This window comes from Zeus faber (genome assembly GCF_960531495.2).
Source record: "Zeus faber genome assembly, chromosome: 9".
Classification (NCBI taxonomy): domain Eukaryota; kingdom Metazoa; phylum Chordata; class Actinopteri; order Zeiformes; family Zeidae; genus Zeus; species Zeus faber.
In genome coordinates, this window is record NC_137197.1 from 18,788,413 (window position 1) to 18,805,715 (window position 17,303).

Here is a 17,303-nt window from a genome sequence, read left to right on the forward strand (position 1 = left end):
CTGCAATCAGAGCCTGGCAGCAGCAGCATGGAGCGTGTTCCGCTGGGAGCCCCCGTGTCTGATCCTGGTCACCTCTGTTAACACGGAGCTATAACAGTATAACACTGGGGCACCGCAGAGCTCATATACCTAGAGGCATTTTAAATAACTTTTCTTAAAGTTTTTTAAAAGAACAACAGGGCATAGCCCTCTGTATTTCTTTTCTCCATGTATATATGGAGGTACATATATTTTAGGTAACCCTTTTATATTTACATTTCTAAGGGCAATGTTTGCACATTTGTCTGCATTTAAGTCCATACCTTTTTTTTTTATAATATTTTTTCTTTTATTGTTAATCATTTAAATTTCATCATTTATAATCATTTTAGGTTGTCTTCATGTATCTGTATTTTTTAACAGCAATGTTTAAAATTGTATATTTGTATTTTAAAGTTATAGTCACCTATCTGAATATAAATGCTTTTAACAGCAATGTGTACATTTTTCTATTTTTACATTAGGCATACAATTTGAAAAAAGTGACGCAAGTCCATTTATTTTTCCACTTTTTTTTCGGTTCCAAGATGAGAAAATATATCTTGAGGCATACTAAAATAGACATACTGTACATACGCTGCATTCTCACAAAATACCAATGTATAACATTTCTGTAGATCCTTGTGTGTAACACAATAGATGGAACTGTGTATTTGGATTACTTTAGATTTTATGAACTGAGAATAGACATGAAGGAAAGGCTGGATATGCATTAGTTAACTGGAATAAAGATGAGTAGATAATAAAGGAAACTAAAGTAACATTTCTTTGATAGCTCTCTCCTGTCCAGTGTAAATCCATGTTTTAAACCAGTTTTACCCACAAAATAATTGCATATTGTACGATGAAAGTGTTACAAATATAAATCAGGGCTGCCAAGTTTCACCAAAAGTTCAGAGTGAGTTTACGGGGAGAGAGTTGCACGTGGACGTTCACGTAACATGCGTGCGGAAAGGATCTCCTGTTCACCATGCAAACAGTGACGGGCACCAAGCAAGCGCAAGTGAGGAAATATATATATATATATGTAGGATAAAAATAAAAAAAAGTCAAAGCAATTTTAAGAATTTTGGGATTCTCAGAGATAGAAATACGAGGTGTGCCGTGTGAGCGTGTGGACTGGTTAATTTGCGTGACACTCAACGTTCAAAGCGTGACACTTGGCAGCTCTGCTAAATATTTGGCCAATGTCTGCGGGAAGTCAAAAACCCCATGGAGAAAGTTTTTCTTTCTTCCTCATTTTCTGTCAGACTTGATTTTCTCTTCTCCTCTGTCGGCTGCAATATTATTCCCCTTTACATTGATTGGCTCAAAGCCACTCACAGTTGAACTCTGCGTTAGCCCTCCAGCTGTTTTAAAAACATCCTAGATGAGAACCAGCTTCCACACCTTTGAGTTGACATTGGATGATACAATATGAATTCTACCTACTTAGTCCAAAGGCCATTCCAAAGACATGCAGGTTAGGTTAATCGGTGACTCTAAAATTGACTGTAGGTCTGAATGTGAGCGTGCATGGTTGTTTGTCTCTGTATGTCGGCCCTGTGATAGACTGGCGACCTGTCCAGGGTGTACCCCGCCTCTCGCCCAATGACAGCTGGGAATGGCTCCGGCCACCCCGCGACCCCACGAGGATAAGCGGTGTGGATAATGGATGGATGGATGGATACTCCAAAGGCTTGGGTTTCTACTTTCAATTCCTATAATGCTCCAGGTCCTCCTCCACTTCCCTTTTATTCTGTTATTTCACAATATTCCACTATCTGTGATTATCACAAATCCCTGTGTTTTACTGTGCATTCTGTCTTCTCACAGTATGTGTACATATGTGAGTTTTGAGTCTGTGCCCAGGTGGTTTTTTGCCAAACACCTGTATGTGCCAGAGTCTGACACGGTGGGCCTCTGGATAATGAGCGTGCCCTGTGGGTGGAGCAGTTCACTGCCCAGGGGGCGGCCCTGGCCTGCCGTGGACAGAACTGAATGGTTCGGCAGCTCCCAGGTGATCTCCGGCTTGGGGATCCCAATGGCAGCGCAGTTGAGCTGGATCGGTGCCCCTGCCATCGCTCTTACATTGGGCGGCGGCCATGTTGTAATCCGCGGAGGGTAGGCGATGATAATTACAGGAACAGTGAGTATGGATTCCCCAGCATCATTTCGTGCTCTGCAGACGTAGTTTCCTCGGTCATGGAGGGTTGCGTCGTAGACGACCAGGGTCCCGTTCTCCAGCAGCTTGTAGCGACTGAGGACCTGAGGCCGGGTCAGGGTGTGGCCCCCTGGGACAGTCCAGAAGATGCTTGGTTTGGGGTTCCCATCAGCGAGGCAGTGTAGGAAGAGAGGTTCCCCAGAAACACTGCGTATGATGCCCTTTGGCCTTGTGAGAATGTAAGGCTTCTGTCCCACCTCCAAAACTATGAGCTTCTCTATGTAGCCCATGGAATTCTTTGCAGCGCAGCGGTATTTGCCACTATCCTCTCTGCTAGGGTTATAGATAACAAACGTCCCCTCAGTGCCGAGGGGATGCCGATAGCCACGGTGGGGCCCACTAGTAAAACGTGTCCCATTTGGCAGGGTCCAGATGATTTCTGGTTTTGGATGTCCATCAGCAGAGCAATTCAAAATGGCGGTTTTCCCCAAACGAGCCACAATGCGCTCATTAAAAGGGTTTTTGAATATGGGTCTTCTGAGCATGCTAGTCACCTCCAGCTGTACAACCATTACTGCCTCTCCTCCATTATTCCTCGCCATGCAGATGAACTCCGCTGTGTCAGTCGGCCTCACATTCCGGATCTCCAGCGTCCCATTATGATGGATGATTATCCGGCTGCCAAAATACGGTGCTGTCAGAAAAATGTTATCCGGCATAATCCAGGTGATCGTGGAAGCTGGATCTCCCTCCACCTTACAGTCTATTAATTTCCTGGTATATTTCACCGCTGTGTCCTTGACTACAGTCCTGTTCTGGTGATAGCCATTAATAACGGGTGGATTTCCTTCCAAATCCAGCTTGTAGACTTTCCTATTGTCTCCGGCGGGATTGCGAGCCATACACACATACTGGCCAACATCAGTAAGCTTCGCGTCTCTGATGTCAAGAGAGCCATTCACGTGCATCAGGTATCGCTCATTAGAGGCCGCGATGACGTCGTTGCTCGGTAACATCCAAAGAATCTTGGGTTTTGGCTCTCCGGCCGCCTCGCAGTCGAAGCGTACGTTACCTCCGGGCTTGACCTTGGCGTACGTCTGGCTGGGCGGTCGTATCCTGGGGGCCGCTGTTAGCACAGTGATGTGCACGTGCATCTCATCCTTGCCCATCTCATTCTCAGCATAGCAGGTGTAGTCTCCTTCCTCTGAGATCCCAACCTGTGAAAACACACCACCCACGTCATCCATGAATGTTTCTGAGTTTGAGAAATTGCCAGAAAACCGCATGCTGTAGATCTATCGTACCTGGTTTAGGTAGAGCGTTCCGTTGTCAAAGAGAACGTAGCGGCGGGTTCGTCCACCCATGGTGTTGCTGCTTCCGCCGTCTGACTGCAGAGCGCTGTTGACCAGCGTGCCATCAGGAAGACCCCAGGAGATCTCTGGCTGTGGAGCTCCAGAGGCCCTACAGTCCACCTTGAGGTCGTTGCCATAGGGCACCTGCTTCTTGCCATAGACTTTAGGCTCTATCTTTGCTGGCTTCATGGACACAGCGACCTTCATGAGCTGGAGGTCATCGCCCGTCTTGCTGCGAGCCACACAGAGGTAGTCCCCTGCATCTTTATCGCTCACTGAGTGAATGATGAGAGTACCGTTGTCCAAGACATGGACTCTGGTGCCCATCCTGAAAAAAAAGGATAATTTATTATCAACACACAATTAAAGCCAATTTAAAGAACCCCAGAGTCTTAGTAAGTGCATGGACGTCAAAGTTAATACATTTACACATTTAACAATTAATTTGGAAAGGACTCATTCTTTCTTTACACACAGTAATCACCTTGATCTTGTAAAGCCCTCGTTCTGCCTCGCTCTGTTTCCTCAGACATGTAATACCACCCACTGTGTACATTACCGAAAGTACTTTACGTCAAAAGCTCAATTTTCTCAACGTATGGCAACCTGTCCGAGCGAAGAGACAAAGCAGATGTTTTTTTTTGAAGAAATTTGTACTACCACTAATGGAGAGCCGACTAGTTTGAGCTGAATCGCAACATATGCTGTATAATACATCTCTAAAAAATAGTAAATGGACTTCAATAAAGGAAGGATTGGTGTTGAAATTGGAATGTGATATTTTAGCCAAATACATTTGTAGGATAATTGAAACAGTCTTTATCATGGGCAACACTGACAGAGTCTACACCAGACTAAAATCCATAAATGTTCAACTGATTGTTTTCTACTTTTGAAGCGTCTCTACTTTTGGTACATTTGCTGTACAATAACAGTTAATGCTTTGCATGAAATTATTTGACTTGAATGATTTCCGCATTCTCTTCCACTTTTTTTTACAAACTTTGTTCCGACACATTGCAATTACAAAAGAAACACAGTAATGCATGACTAGTTATCATTGTGAAATCTTTATGGTGGAATTATTTTGTCTGATGTTTTGCCAAATTTAAAGACATTTTGAAAATGGAGATCCAGAAAATATTCATGAATTATTATCTCTAGTTCCTTTTAGTTCTACCAAACAGTTTATGACACACATTTCTATTCATCATCAGCAATAGAACAATTGACAATAACCAACAATTAAATGGATAATGATGTAAACACTTTATCATAAATGATGGCTTAACTATTGTAGATACATGTGCTATATGCGCAATACATGTCTATTAAAACACAATTAAATATGAATATTATATAAACACAGTATATACTGTTTGCAGAAAGAATGAAATCCCCCATTTTAAATAACGATCCACTAACTACTAAGATATTTAGCTCCTACTTGACTATAGCCACATTACATTACATTAGTGCCCTACAGCAATGTAGTCAAGGACTGACTAATCATCACATTATAAAGCTAAAACTATTACTCTCTACCTTGAGAGGATCAGCTAAGGGGTCAATACAGGAAACCAAAATTAAGGACGTAAGGAAACCTGAGACCAATACTTTAAAATGCAAACAGAAGTGCTTTAACTATATAAATACGATGATCCCGAGAGCTGGAACCTTTTTCTGCAAAGACAGGCATGATCTGTGCTACAGCTCTGGGCTGGGGTTCAAAGACTGGCCGTCGTTGTCAAACTACCTCTGTTTTCAATTCTACTCACGTTCCAAAATTCCTGAACTTTAAGTGTTCAGTGCATGAATAGAGACTCACAACCGCTTCGTAATGGAAGAAACACACTCTGTGTATTCCAGGGTCATTTCCCTTCTGTATGTCTGGCACAGCTGTGATGAGGAATTTAATTTAAATTAAAGTATCAGGTAATATTTCCAAGACCATCCAAACTTTTATTATGCACATAGAACAAGTGTTCTATAGTGTGTTGCTATATTCCTCTGGGTGTTTTATTGTGTGTAAGGTATGTTACCTGTGCCACTGATCCACCACCGCCTTAGAGGGCAACCTCCATATGATTGAAGGTTTCGGCTCTCCTGATGCTGAGCAGTTCAGCCTCAGCTGGTCGCCGTAGGACAGCACTGTTATACGTTGAGACGTCTCCAGTATCCGAGGTGCCAACTCACGCCTCTCCACTGTCAGAGTGACCACCCTCCGCTCTGAGCCTGTAGAGCTGGTAGCAATACATTCATATTTTCCACTGTCTGTTAAAGCAACTTCCTTAATGTAAAGGGTACCGTTTCCAAACACAGACACTCTCGGGTTCACAGCAGGCCAGTTTGTCCGAACAGTTGAGCCATCATGGAGGACCCAATGAACAGTGGGCTGGGGATTGCCCTGGCCGGTGCACGGTAGCCACAGACTCAGGCTCGTACCGGCCCTCACTTGTTGACGTTTCTCCTCCAGGATGCCAGGGGGAGCCGCCACCACTTGGAGTCGGACCGTAGCGGTGTCTGCTCCAGCTGGGTTGCTTGCAATACATTTGTAATGGCCTCTGTCATAGACACTCACATGCTCGATGATCAGCGTCCCCTCAAGGTTCACTGAAATCCTCTCCTTGTCCTTGTTATTACCCCTGACCTGAGTCCGGTTGGCTAGAATCCAGGATACCAAGGGTGAGGGTCGTCCCTCGGCCTTGCATTTCATCTCTACGGTGCTGCCTGCATGGGACTTTATTTCTCGCATCTTGGGCTCCAGGATGCGAGAGGGATATGCGACCACAGAGAGGGTCACCAGCAGTTTGTCAGATCCCTGATCACTCTCAGCTAGGCACAGATATTGGCCACGATCCTTAATGTTGGCATTCTGGATGGCAAGTGTGCCGTTGTTGAATACCTCAAACTTGCCCATCCTCCCTGTGATGGTAATTGTGCTACCTGGAAAGAAACATATTGACATAATTAAAACAGCGACTTCAACATTGACTTCAAGTTAAAATAAGTAGTTTAAGCAGTCAAAATATGTATATCAAATTGAAAATATACATACAAGACAAAACATATCACTTGAGATACTGTATATTGTATGTACCCTCTTTAGTTTGTACCTGTATTTGAGGAAAAGCGTCTCCAGCTGATGGTTGGCTGAGGGTTTCCAGCGGCCTCACATGGCAAAAAGGCATCAGAGTTGGACAACACAGTGAAGCTGGCGGCATTTCCACCAACTATCTTCGGCTTGCTTAGCATGTCCTTGGTGGGGAGGTCAAAGCCCACAATGTTGGCTGTTGTAGCCTCATAACTGGTGGTATGCTGTTTTGCACTAGAGATGCCGTTCTTTATGTCGTTGCTGTTAAAATGGGCTAGGGTGTTGGTGTATCCTTGTTCTGCTCTGATAATTGTCATTGTGTCAAAGGTGAGGGCTTTTCCTGAACTGCTTCTGGTTCTGCCACTAGACACGGTCGGTCTAATCCTATTAGTCCAGGACTTCTCTGTGGAGTATTCAGTGCTCCTCCCAGATGCTGGTCTAATGTTGCTGACTATGGACTTAAAAGTGGGGTAAGGTCTCTTTGTGGTAGTTGGCCTGAATGTGATAGTGGGGATAGATGGGGATGAAGTGGTCCAGGGTGTTTTGGTTGTGGTATAAGTCTCTGGACTACCATTAATGGAGTTGTACCATTCAACTCCTCCATATGAGTCTGTTTGCTCCTCTGAGCTCCGGTCAGTGGAGACAGTTATTGTAGACCGGTCAGATTGCCTAGATGGAGTGTAGAGGGGCCGGGAGACTGTAAAGGTTTGCTGAGGTAGTGTGGTGGTTTGCTTAGTTCCTTTCATGGTGGTCTCCATTGTTGTTTCCAGTTCCGTTGTAGCCTTTGCTGTGGTGCTAGGTGCCGTCGTGGTTATACGCTTCCTGAAGGGCCTCCTTCTCCCTGAGGGCCTCCGCCTTTGGCCCAGGCGTCCTCCTGCTCCACTGGGCCTCTGTTTTATCAACCTATGATGAGGAGATCTTCCAGACCCAGATGATACGGCTTCGTCCAGGTATGTCTTGGAGGGTGGTTTGACCGTAGGCGGGGAAGAGATTGTCTCAGTCACTGGTGATGTCTCAGCAGTGGTGGAGGTGTGGTAGGGGGTTACTGTGGTTGTTTGATGACGTAAGCCGGGCAAAGCTGATATGGGCTCATAGTCAGCAGAGAAGAGATCTCCATAGTCACCTGATGAACTCTGTGTGTTTTCTCTGTATCTTGATGGAGGCACAGTCACAGGTTCAGCCAAAGACACAGCAGTGGGAGAAGCAGCAGGGCTAACAGTCGGGGCCATTGTAGTTTTAGGTGTCGATGGCTGTGTTTTAATAGATGGTTTTCGTTTGTCTCCTGTCTGCCTGTGCCTGCCCTTACTGCCAAATAGCCTGTTCCATGGGATTCTACCTCTGGTAACCTTAGACGTGGTGGTAGTGCTGGTGGTTGAGGTTATTTTGTCTTCGGTCGGCGTTACAAATGCATCAGGAGTAGAGTCAAGCTCAGGCACATAAGCTGAGGTGTAGCCACTGGATGAAGGTGGCCTGGAATCTGTATATGTGGACGGGGCATTTGAAGTAATATAGTACTTAGTGGTAGTAGCGTCTGCAGTATCGTGAGTAGGGACTGGATTCTCTGAACTGTGCAATGATGAATCAGGGGAGACTGATGGTGTGATAAAATGTGGATCATTGGTTGATATCCTCTTCTCTTTGTTATCACAATGACAGTCTGGAAGATAAGAAATATATGCTGTGTCATGGCATGATTAGATAGATACATAGGTAGATAGATAGATAGATAGATAGATAGATAGATAGATAGATAGATAGATAGATAGATAGATAGATAGATAGATAGATAGATAGATAGATAGATAGATCATTGGGTCAAAAAGGAAAAGAGTGCTTACCTGTAGTTATTTCCATTGTGTACGGCACTGTAGCGTTCCATTCCTTCTTCACTGACGACTGTTTGAGTTTATTGATGAGGGCTTGTATATCACTGATCCTGTCAGGTTTAATAATTCTCCTGCGTCCTGGAAAGTTCCTCCTTCGGCCCCACCCTCTGCCCTTCTTGGGTGGGATGATATGGATCTGCTGGTGAGAGATGATGGTGGATCCAGCAGGCAGTTGTGGCGACGTGATCATCTGGGTGGTGTGGAAGGTAATCTCGTCCCGCTGTCTCTCCGTGGTAGTCGCGTCTGTGAACGTGAAATGACTTTTTGCATCAGTGAAGGTGTGAAAAATTGGCTCAACCGATCCTGGTCCGTCCATCATTGGAGTGACATTGGGGTCCCTGGCAAAAGAAAGCGCCGTCCCAGTCAAGGTCTCTGGCTCTGGTTCTCCCGAGAATATTAATTCCGTCTCTTCTGAGGTGTCAGTCACAGTGAGGCGGAGTGTAACGGGCCCCTCGCTGGTGGCTTGCTTGGTAGTTCTCTCACTGGTTGTGACCATAGAGTCTGAAACAGGGTCATAGGGTGTGACTGCATCACTCTGAAACTCACCCCATCTTTCTGGGCCATAAGTAAATGTAGATTTCATGGGTGCTGGATTTGACTGTGTGTATGACTCTGTTGCTTGGGGGTCTGTGTTTTCTGTGATCATATTAACACCAATCTGATTAACTTTATCCAGTCTTTCTGTGGTTTCCTCGTCAGCAGTTTGACTACTCTGAACGGTTGCTGTCACATTATGTTCAGTCTTTGGCGTTGTTGTCATGGTTTTAGTTTTACTGTTGTAGTGCTGCTGCCTTGTAGGTAAATTAGTTATTCTTTCTTGATGTATAGCTGTTGGCCTCATAGTACCAGGTAGAATGAAGAATTCGTTAGGATTACCACCAGAGCCTGTTTCACCATCTCCAGAAAGACCTGTGTCTGGGCCTTCATGTTTGACCTCCTCTGTCACACTCCCAGTCTTTGGTATTGAACCACCTTGTGCTTTCTTCATTAATTCAGCAAATTTCTGTGGGTCCACCTTTCTGTTTGTTTTATTAAAATTTCTCCTGTTATTCCACATTTGCCTTCTGTTGGTTGGACGCCTTCTACTGTGTCCTGCTCTGCTCCCACCCTTTGAACTGACTCTGGGGTAGGGTCGGTCTGAGGTAATAGTCCTGGACTCCTGACTGGTTCTGTCAGCAGAAGATGGGATCTCACTGTGTGAAGCATCCTTTTCTATCAAAACGTCCCCCACCCCAGAGCCTTCACCGTCCACCACTATCCCTCTCTGAGAACCGTCGTCTGTCACTGTCACCTGTGACACCAGAAGGTCCAGGCCCATGGGGTTAGCGACCAGGCACCTGTAGAACCCTCGGTCTTGCCCTGTGAGACCCTGAACCCTCAGCGTTCCATTCTCATGCACCTTCTTGTTTCCGTGTGATGTATCCAGCACCGAGTGGTCCGGTAGCACCCACTGAACTGAGGCCGCGGGGCTGCCCGTGGAGCCACAGTCCAGTACCAAGTTTTGCCCCAGTGGTTGAGAAAGCTGTACCCCATTTACCTCTGCTTCTTCCACATCAGGGGACAGAACTGTAATCCTGAAGCTGAGAATGTCTGCGTCCTGGTAGTTTGTGGCAATGCAGCGGTAGAGGCCGGTGTCAGAGATGTCTGCACCTCTAAGCGTGAGCTTCCCTTCATTGGTGATGAGGATTCTCCCGTCTTCGCTGGAGTACGGAGCTCTGACCTTAGTGCCATCTGCTAATATCCACTCCACCGATGGTTTTGGGTTGCCCAGGGTATGACAGTTCAGCTCTGCTACGCCACCTATTAATAAATAAAATAAATAATATATGGGTGTATTCACACGTAGCTCGTTTGGAGCACAGCACAACAAAATAACATAAGTTGCAGTACAATCTTCCCTACTACAAAGAAATTAAAAACACAATGAATAAACAATTGACGTTCATTGATGTAATTTTCCCGACAAACAACTAGGATCATAAATATTGACCATCATTTGTTATGAACAGATAGACCATATAAGAAAAATGTCATACTTTCAATAATTTGCTTCTCAAACTCCCACCTGTGAGTACGGCGTGCTCGGTCTTAGTGTGGTTGTCCCGTTGGATCATGGTCCAGCTGTGGCGATCCCTCTTTGATGGTCTGTTCTCCACATGCAGGTGGACCACGGAGCGGTACTTAATGTGCAAGGTGGCGTAGGTGGTCGTTGTCCGGTCGAGCTGGAAGCTAACCTCCCCCTGCATGAGCCACGCAGGGCTAGCTTTGATCTCCGCCCCAATGTCAGTGTGTATTCCCTCCTGTCCGTCCTCTGGTCTGATCTGCCGGTACTGGAAGGCCATCCCCGGACTCCTGGTGAGCATCAAGCCCCTCTCCAGCCTCATGGGCGACTCGCTGTAGGTGGCCAGGATGCGCCACAGCTGCTGGATGTGTTCATCATCAATGTTACAGACCAGGGAGGTAGCTACGCCGACGGTAAGCATGGTGGCGTTGCTCTCCTCCATGGTCAACGTCAGGTTTTCCATGGCCGACGGCCTCTGGACCGTGCATAAGAGACTGGCGTCATTGTGATACTGGTCGGTCAGGTTCAGCTGCATGGAGCCAATGGGGGCGATGAAGTCCCTGGCGGAGACGGGGGTGAAGTCCCCCTGGTCCAGGGTGATGTTTCTCTGCTTGAGATGGGGATGGATCCATGGCTTGGTGCAGGTGAAGGCGTCGCTGGGGAGCTGAGAGATGGATCTGCCGTGGTAAGGGCCTTGATCCTCACAGACAGGGCACAGCTGGCCTCTAGCGTACTTCCTGTCCCGCTTGCATTTCAACACACCTGGAAGCAGTCGAATTATGTCGTTAATTGTTTCCATCTCACATTATGTAACTTTATTCAATTTTCCTTTATTTAGGTCTGTTGGCAAAATAAAACTAAACATAGGTTATAGGGAATCAAACATGCCAGTGGCTTTATTTGATTAATGTATTATCTTTGACGAACACCAAAATTAACATATTTTCCAAGTGAGTAGCCAAGGAATCAAAGTCATATATCCATGACCTTGGAAAATGTGTCGATGAAATGGGTTGAAGCATTTGGCTGCAATACCGGTGCTGCCAGATAGCAAGAAGGGGCTTTCCTTGTAAGCGAGTCTACAAATCCACACCTCCAGAAATCCTCCTAAATACTCCACCAAAGCAGACCCACCCTCCAGTTTCTCACCTGCGTTGGTCTGTTGCCACAGTGGGAACCACTTCATGCGGCAGTCGCATGACCAAGGGTTTCCATGGAGGAAGACATTCTCTAACTGAGAGCAGCCGGCAAATATGTCTGCGGGCAAACTGCTGAGAAGGTTGTCAGAGAGGTGGATGTTCCTCACCGACGACACCTGGAACACCTGGCTGTGTCTCAGTGTGGTGAAGGTGTCTGGGTGGAGCTGCTGGAGCTGATTGCCCTCCAGGTGGACCAGCTGGAGATTAGTCAGACCGTAGAAGGCTTCTGGGCTGATGAACTCGATGCGGTTGTGGTCCATGTGCAGTCTTAGCAAGGCATCCAGACCTTTAAATGTCTCCTTTTCCAGCTCCTTTACTTTGTTGTACGACATCTTCAGGACCTGGAAGAACACGGAGAGACACAGAAGGAAAATAAATGAAACATTTCGTCTTCAATAGTGCAAATATCTGCAAGGTACGTTATAAATAAAAAGGTCCACTTCTGTGTCAGCTGCCGAGCTGTTCAATAAATGAGGTATGAGGTGTTCCCCTGTGTTTGAATATAGACAGGTTTTTCATTTATGAACAGTTGACAGCCAGGGAACAGAAAACACATCTGGACAGTATTATTATAATAGATTTATGGGTGCTTTCAGCATTTAAACATTTTAGAAAAATAAAGAAACAACTTTCTTTAAATTAAATTAACTGTCTGTCTTTCATGACATAATATGTCATGAAAGACACATACACTATAAGCAATGAGCTAACCCCAATACATGCCTCTTACTGAAATGATGAAATAGAAAGTGCAGATGTTTCCCCTCTGTTTATTATAAACATTTTCCACCCCTCACCTTTGCCTCACAGCAGTTTACTACTCTACAAGGCCCCGTCATGCCCCTCACTGAAACTTCTCTATAATACTGCTTTCTGAGTTTTCACCGCCTGCATACACACCCCAAAATGGCTTGGCTGAGAAACCATCTATATAGATTCTTATTAAAATAAGGAAACCTTTAACATACAACTAGAAGTGGTGAGAACATGGGAAAGTAGGCAGCTATTGTTATGACTATAAGTCTTTTTCCTGAAGTCTTCACTCTGTCGGCACAGCAGTGTCTTCAGGCAATCAATGTGCCACAGAAAACAGAACTGTATTTTAAATATTGAAACCTAACGCTAAAATAATACCAAATTACTATATTTTTGTTGCATGCACTATGTCGCTCACATTGAAAATAGCATTTTAATTAAAATTGCATTTAAACATCTTAAAAGAGGATTACGTATATTTGTCTCAATACAGCAAATAAAAGAAAAACCACGGCAAAGTTTTCAGTTGACCATGACACACAATAGCCTTCACCTGCAGGGACTTGAGATCCTGAAAGGCTTTGTCTTCGATTCTGTGGATGGAGTTGCTGTGCAGCATCAACAACTCCAAGTGTTCAAGGCCTGAAAAATCCTCCTCTCCCAAACGTGTTATGCTGTTGTAGCTAAAGAAAGAAACATGGAAAGAACAGAACCCAAGATTAGAGATGGTTAGGGGTCAATGTTGAATAAATTCCAGGGCTACATTAACCCAATGTGTTTTAGGGGCTGCAGCCCAGTGCCCCTGCCACCAGGGGGCCCTGGCGAGCATTATTGTAAATTAAATTATTAGTGAAAGTATGTTGAAGTACATGTATCCTTTCAGGTTATCTGTTGAAGGGATTTTTAGACTCTAAAGTGGTAATCCAAGTCACTATGCTGCAAAACAATCCCATATTTGATACTTTTTTTAAGCCGCCACTTATTAATTCAAAGTATTTGCATTACGTGTGTGCTTCTCTATGTTCTGTGTCCATTGTTGGTGGCGGGGTCACATAAAAGTGGGTGACCTAAGTGCAAATTTCAGCTATAAAGCAAGCAAGAGCAGATGAATTGTTGGAAAGGAAAAACCAAATTCCATGCCTTTCTATAATAAAGCAAGGGAGATAACAGTGGAACTATGATCAACGCCAAACCTCATTATTGCACATTCTCTACATCTTGCAAATTAAATTAAATAATTTAATCAACTGCTGGTGAAGTTTAACTGTTAATGATTTTGCTGGGGACCGGTTGGGAAGCAAGGATGTAGCCTGTTTAATCTAATAAACCTCATTGCTGTTGTGGTGTCACCTTGGGATGTTTCATCGGTGCATGGATGTGTTGGTGTGGTGGTAGGAGCCCCAGCACAGAGGTAGCCCTGGAGCCCCAGAATGACCAAACTCAGCTCTGGTAAAATGCCCCCAAACTGGATATTGGGTCATAAAGGACTGAAACCAATGTGAGTTTTGTTTCCACACTGCGGGATCAGGCAGAGGAAAGCGGGGGCTCACCCGAAGTTGATCCTCTCCACAGATGTGTGGATGGGGAAAGGTATGGCGTTGAGGTATCTGAAGGTGCAGTGCACTTCGCTGGGAACGTAGCAGGCGCAGGACCGGGGGCAGCCGCTGCTTCTCGGCAGGACGAGAGCCAAAACAAACACAGACTTCAGAAGCCATCGCCGCAGGCAAGGAGGGTCCAGAACAGAGAGAGTCATTCTGCAGAGAGAGATGTGGTGGTCCACGCTTTCAATCTCAGACCTGGTGAGTGGGCTACACTTCCTCCTCCACCATTAATGAGATCCTGCAGGAAACAGAAGGGGTGTGAGTCACAAAAATACTGTGCTAATTATAAACATGTGGTAATATAATAATAATAATAATAATAATAATAATAATAATAATAATAATAATGAATAAATAATAAATAAATCATCTTAACCATAATAATAATAATAATAATAATAACAACAACAACAACAACAACAACAACAACAACAACAACAACAATAATAATAATAATAATAATAATCATAATCATAATAATTTAAAATTATATAATAAATAATAACAACATATGAATAATAAGGAATATATAATAATGTTTGTAATTGTATAGCACCTTCAACACCACATGCAGCTAAAAGTGCTTTACATTATTAGCAGGAAAACAAAATAATGTAAATGTCGGAAGACAGTTACAGACAGTACTGAACATATTTTCATAAGAAGTCATTTAAACATAAAGTAATACATTTTTTTGTATTTTTTGCATCACACCTTCAAAAGAGACTAAAATTAAAACAAAACTGGAAAAAAGTCTCTCTATAAATATAATTAGGTATAATAAATAAGTAAATGCCTCTTAACACTGAATAAAATATATTCATAGACGGTGCCGAAAAGTGATCTGCTGGTCAAATAATGCTGTCAGACAGTAATGTTGTAGCTCCACATCCGACTGAAGTCAGTCCCAAAACGCATTTCCCTGCAAACATGCAACTAACACGTTCTGTTACTAAATTATTGATATAGAGAAAAGAAAAAACAAGGTTTCTTACCACACTTCAATGCACCTTTTATGAGTAAAGTGTAAAATGATGAAATAAGCAAAGTGCTTCATTGGAGATGAGTGCTTTTCCTCCAGCAGCCTGTTCTCTGTGAGTGGACTGTGGGGCAGAGTGGATTCTTCTGTCTCCTCCGCCCCCACTGAGCCTCATCTGGAGGGGGAACGAGAGAAACTCACTTTTAACCACATTTCAACACAAATAAATCAAGCACTATTTTACAATTTTTATTTTTGTGAGAGAAATGGAAAGATGAAGGAAGGCTCATAAAGTAAACATTTTTCAAATTCAAATATTAAAAGTCTGTGGTAACAAACAAGTAATATTATAAAACCGGGAGGATCATGCTCCTAAAGTCTCCATTTGTTTATCCTTTCCATAAAGTGTTGTCCTTTCTGACCTCTGATTGTTTGATTAGATCACATGACAAACAAACAGTGTTGTGCTGTGGTTGACTATAAGCGTGACGGAATTTTTTGAAAATACAACATAAAAGCCCCCCCCCCCCAAATCCTTTTGGTGTTTGTTATTGTACAAATCGATAAAGTATTTCCTTTACATAACACGTTTCGTGACTTCTTCTCATTGTGGGTGACTGGATTGTTTCTATCAGAACATCAACCACTGTAGTAAAAAACTTTTAGGACCAAGACCACGTACACATTTAGACACGTTTTAAACTCTACCGTGGTGTGTGTGTGTGTGTGTGTGTGTGTGTGTGTGTGTGTGTGTGTGTGTGTGTGTGTGTGTGTGTGTGTGTGTGTGTGTGTGCACGTGTGTGTGTGAGTCAGCTGCAGGACCATGATGATCCATTTCACATAGCTGCTCATCATCACATCCCCAGGATCGTAAACACACACACGCACACACACACACACACACACACACACACACACTCACACACACACACACACACACACACACACACACTTGAGAATATCATAGAATGCATGTACAGTTCATAAACGCAACATGAACATCATAAACGCATGTTATTGGCATCTGTAGGTTTATTGTCACAACAAGGTCCAGGGACTCCGCTGTTGTTGTTGTTGTGTTTGTGTTTATGTATGTTTGTGTTTATGTGTGTGTGTGTGTTTGTGTGTGTGTGTGTGTGTGTGTGTGTGTGTGTGTGTGTGTCTGTGTGTGTGTGTGTGTGGCTGGCATGGAGGTTGTGTTGGCTCCATTACCTCTGCTGTGACAGAGCTGGGAAGGCATGTTCACTGAGCAACTGCTTACACTGTGCCCAACATCTGGAGACCAAACCCCACCGGGAACCGGGGCTTCTCCTCTCTCTTATTGTCCCCTGGTTTTCTTATCTATTCATCTTGTCTATTATATATTTTTTCTTTCCTCTTCCCTCCTCCTCTCCTCTCCTCTCCTCTCCTCTCCTCCCCTCGCCCCTTCTCTTCTCTTCTCTCCTCTGCCCTCTCCTCTTCTCTGATTTCCTGTTCTCTTCCCTCCTCTCCCTGCCACCCCCTGTCCTCCCCTATCCCATTCCCTTGTTCTTCCAGCGGGCTAAGGGTTAATTGCAGAGTGGAAAGATTGACCAGTAAATCATCTCCCACCTCCAAGTCTCAATGTCCAATTGCTTCAACATGGCACATGTGTTTCTCAGCGGCCTCCACCTGATCGCTGCTCTGCTTGGGCGGCAGCCACAACAAAGAACCAGAGAGCAGGACACTGTTTGGAGGAGACGGCGATGTTATTAATGTGTCCATGTTTTTTTTATTTTCATAGATTTATACCTGCTGCAGCCCAAGTTACGCTGGTTTCTCCTTCGCCATTTGGCCGTTTGCAGGGATAGGGGAAGAGAACATTGATCCCAATGGGTGCTCAGCTCTTTCAACTCTGTTGACTACAACACACCTAATTCATTCACCATCCCTCGATCAATAATATTGATCGAGGGATGGTGAATGAATTAGGTGTGTTGTGAGAAAACTCGGATTGTGACGAATTTGTCATGAGAAGAATCTCCTCTGTATATTATACTTAATCAATGTAATATTCAAATTAATCAAAATGCCAGTTTTCTATGGGGTGCTCATCTTTTTTCCTGCTTTTATTGTAATATGTCAAGCAAGGCTTCATCATTCAGTTTATACTTTGATGCAAGCCCTCTCTCCCTTCACCCTATGTCCCCTCAGTCCTATGTTTCCTCACCCTA

At 44.3% G+C, this 17,303-nt stretch overlaps 1 protein-coding gene across 1 annotated transcript; it reads right to left on the reverse strand.

The window, feature by feature from the left end:
- Positions 1 to 589: 589 nt before the first annotated feature.
- igsf10 (immunoglobulin superfamily, member 10) lies at positions 590 to 14,284 on the reverse strand (the record flags this gene model as incomplete). The annotated part of the gene is made up of 11 exons (XM_080006661.1): positions 590 to 3,399; positions 3,487 to 3,862; positions 5,577 to 6,480; positions 6,651 to 7,780; positions 7,925 to 8,105; positions 8,467 to 9,015; positions 9,409 to 10,314; positions 10,580 to 11,338; positions 11,726 to 12,116; positions 13,085 to 13,214; positions 14,082 to 14,284. The coding sequence occupies 11 exons, from the start codon at positions 14,282 to 14,284 to the stop codon at positions 1,849 to 1,851; spliced, it is 7,080 nt and encodes a 2,359-aa protein (XP_079862787.1). The 3' UTR covers positions 590 to 1,848.
- Positions 14,285 to 17,303: the final 3,019 nt, after the last annotated feature.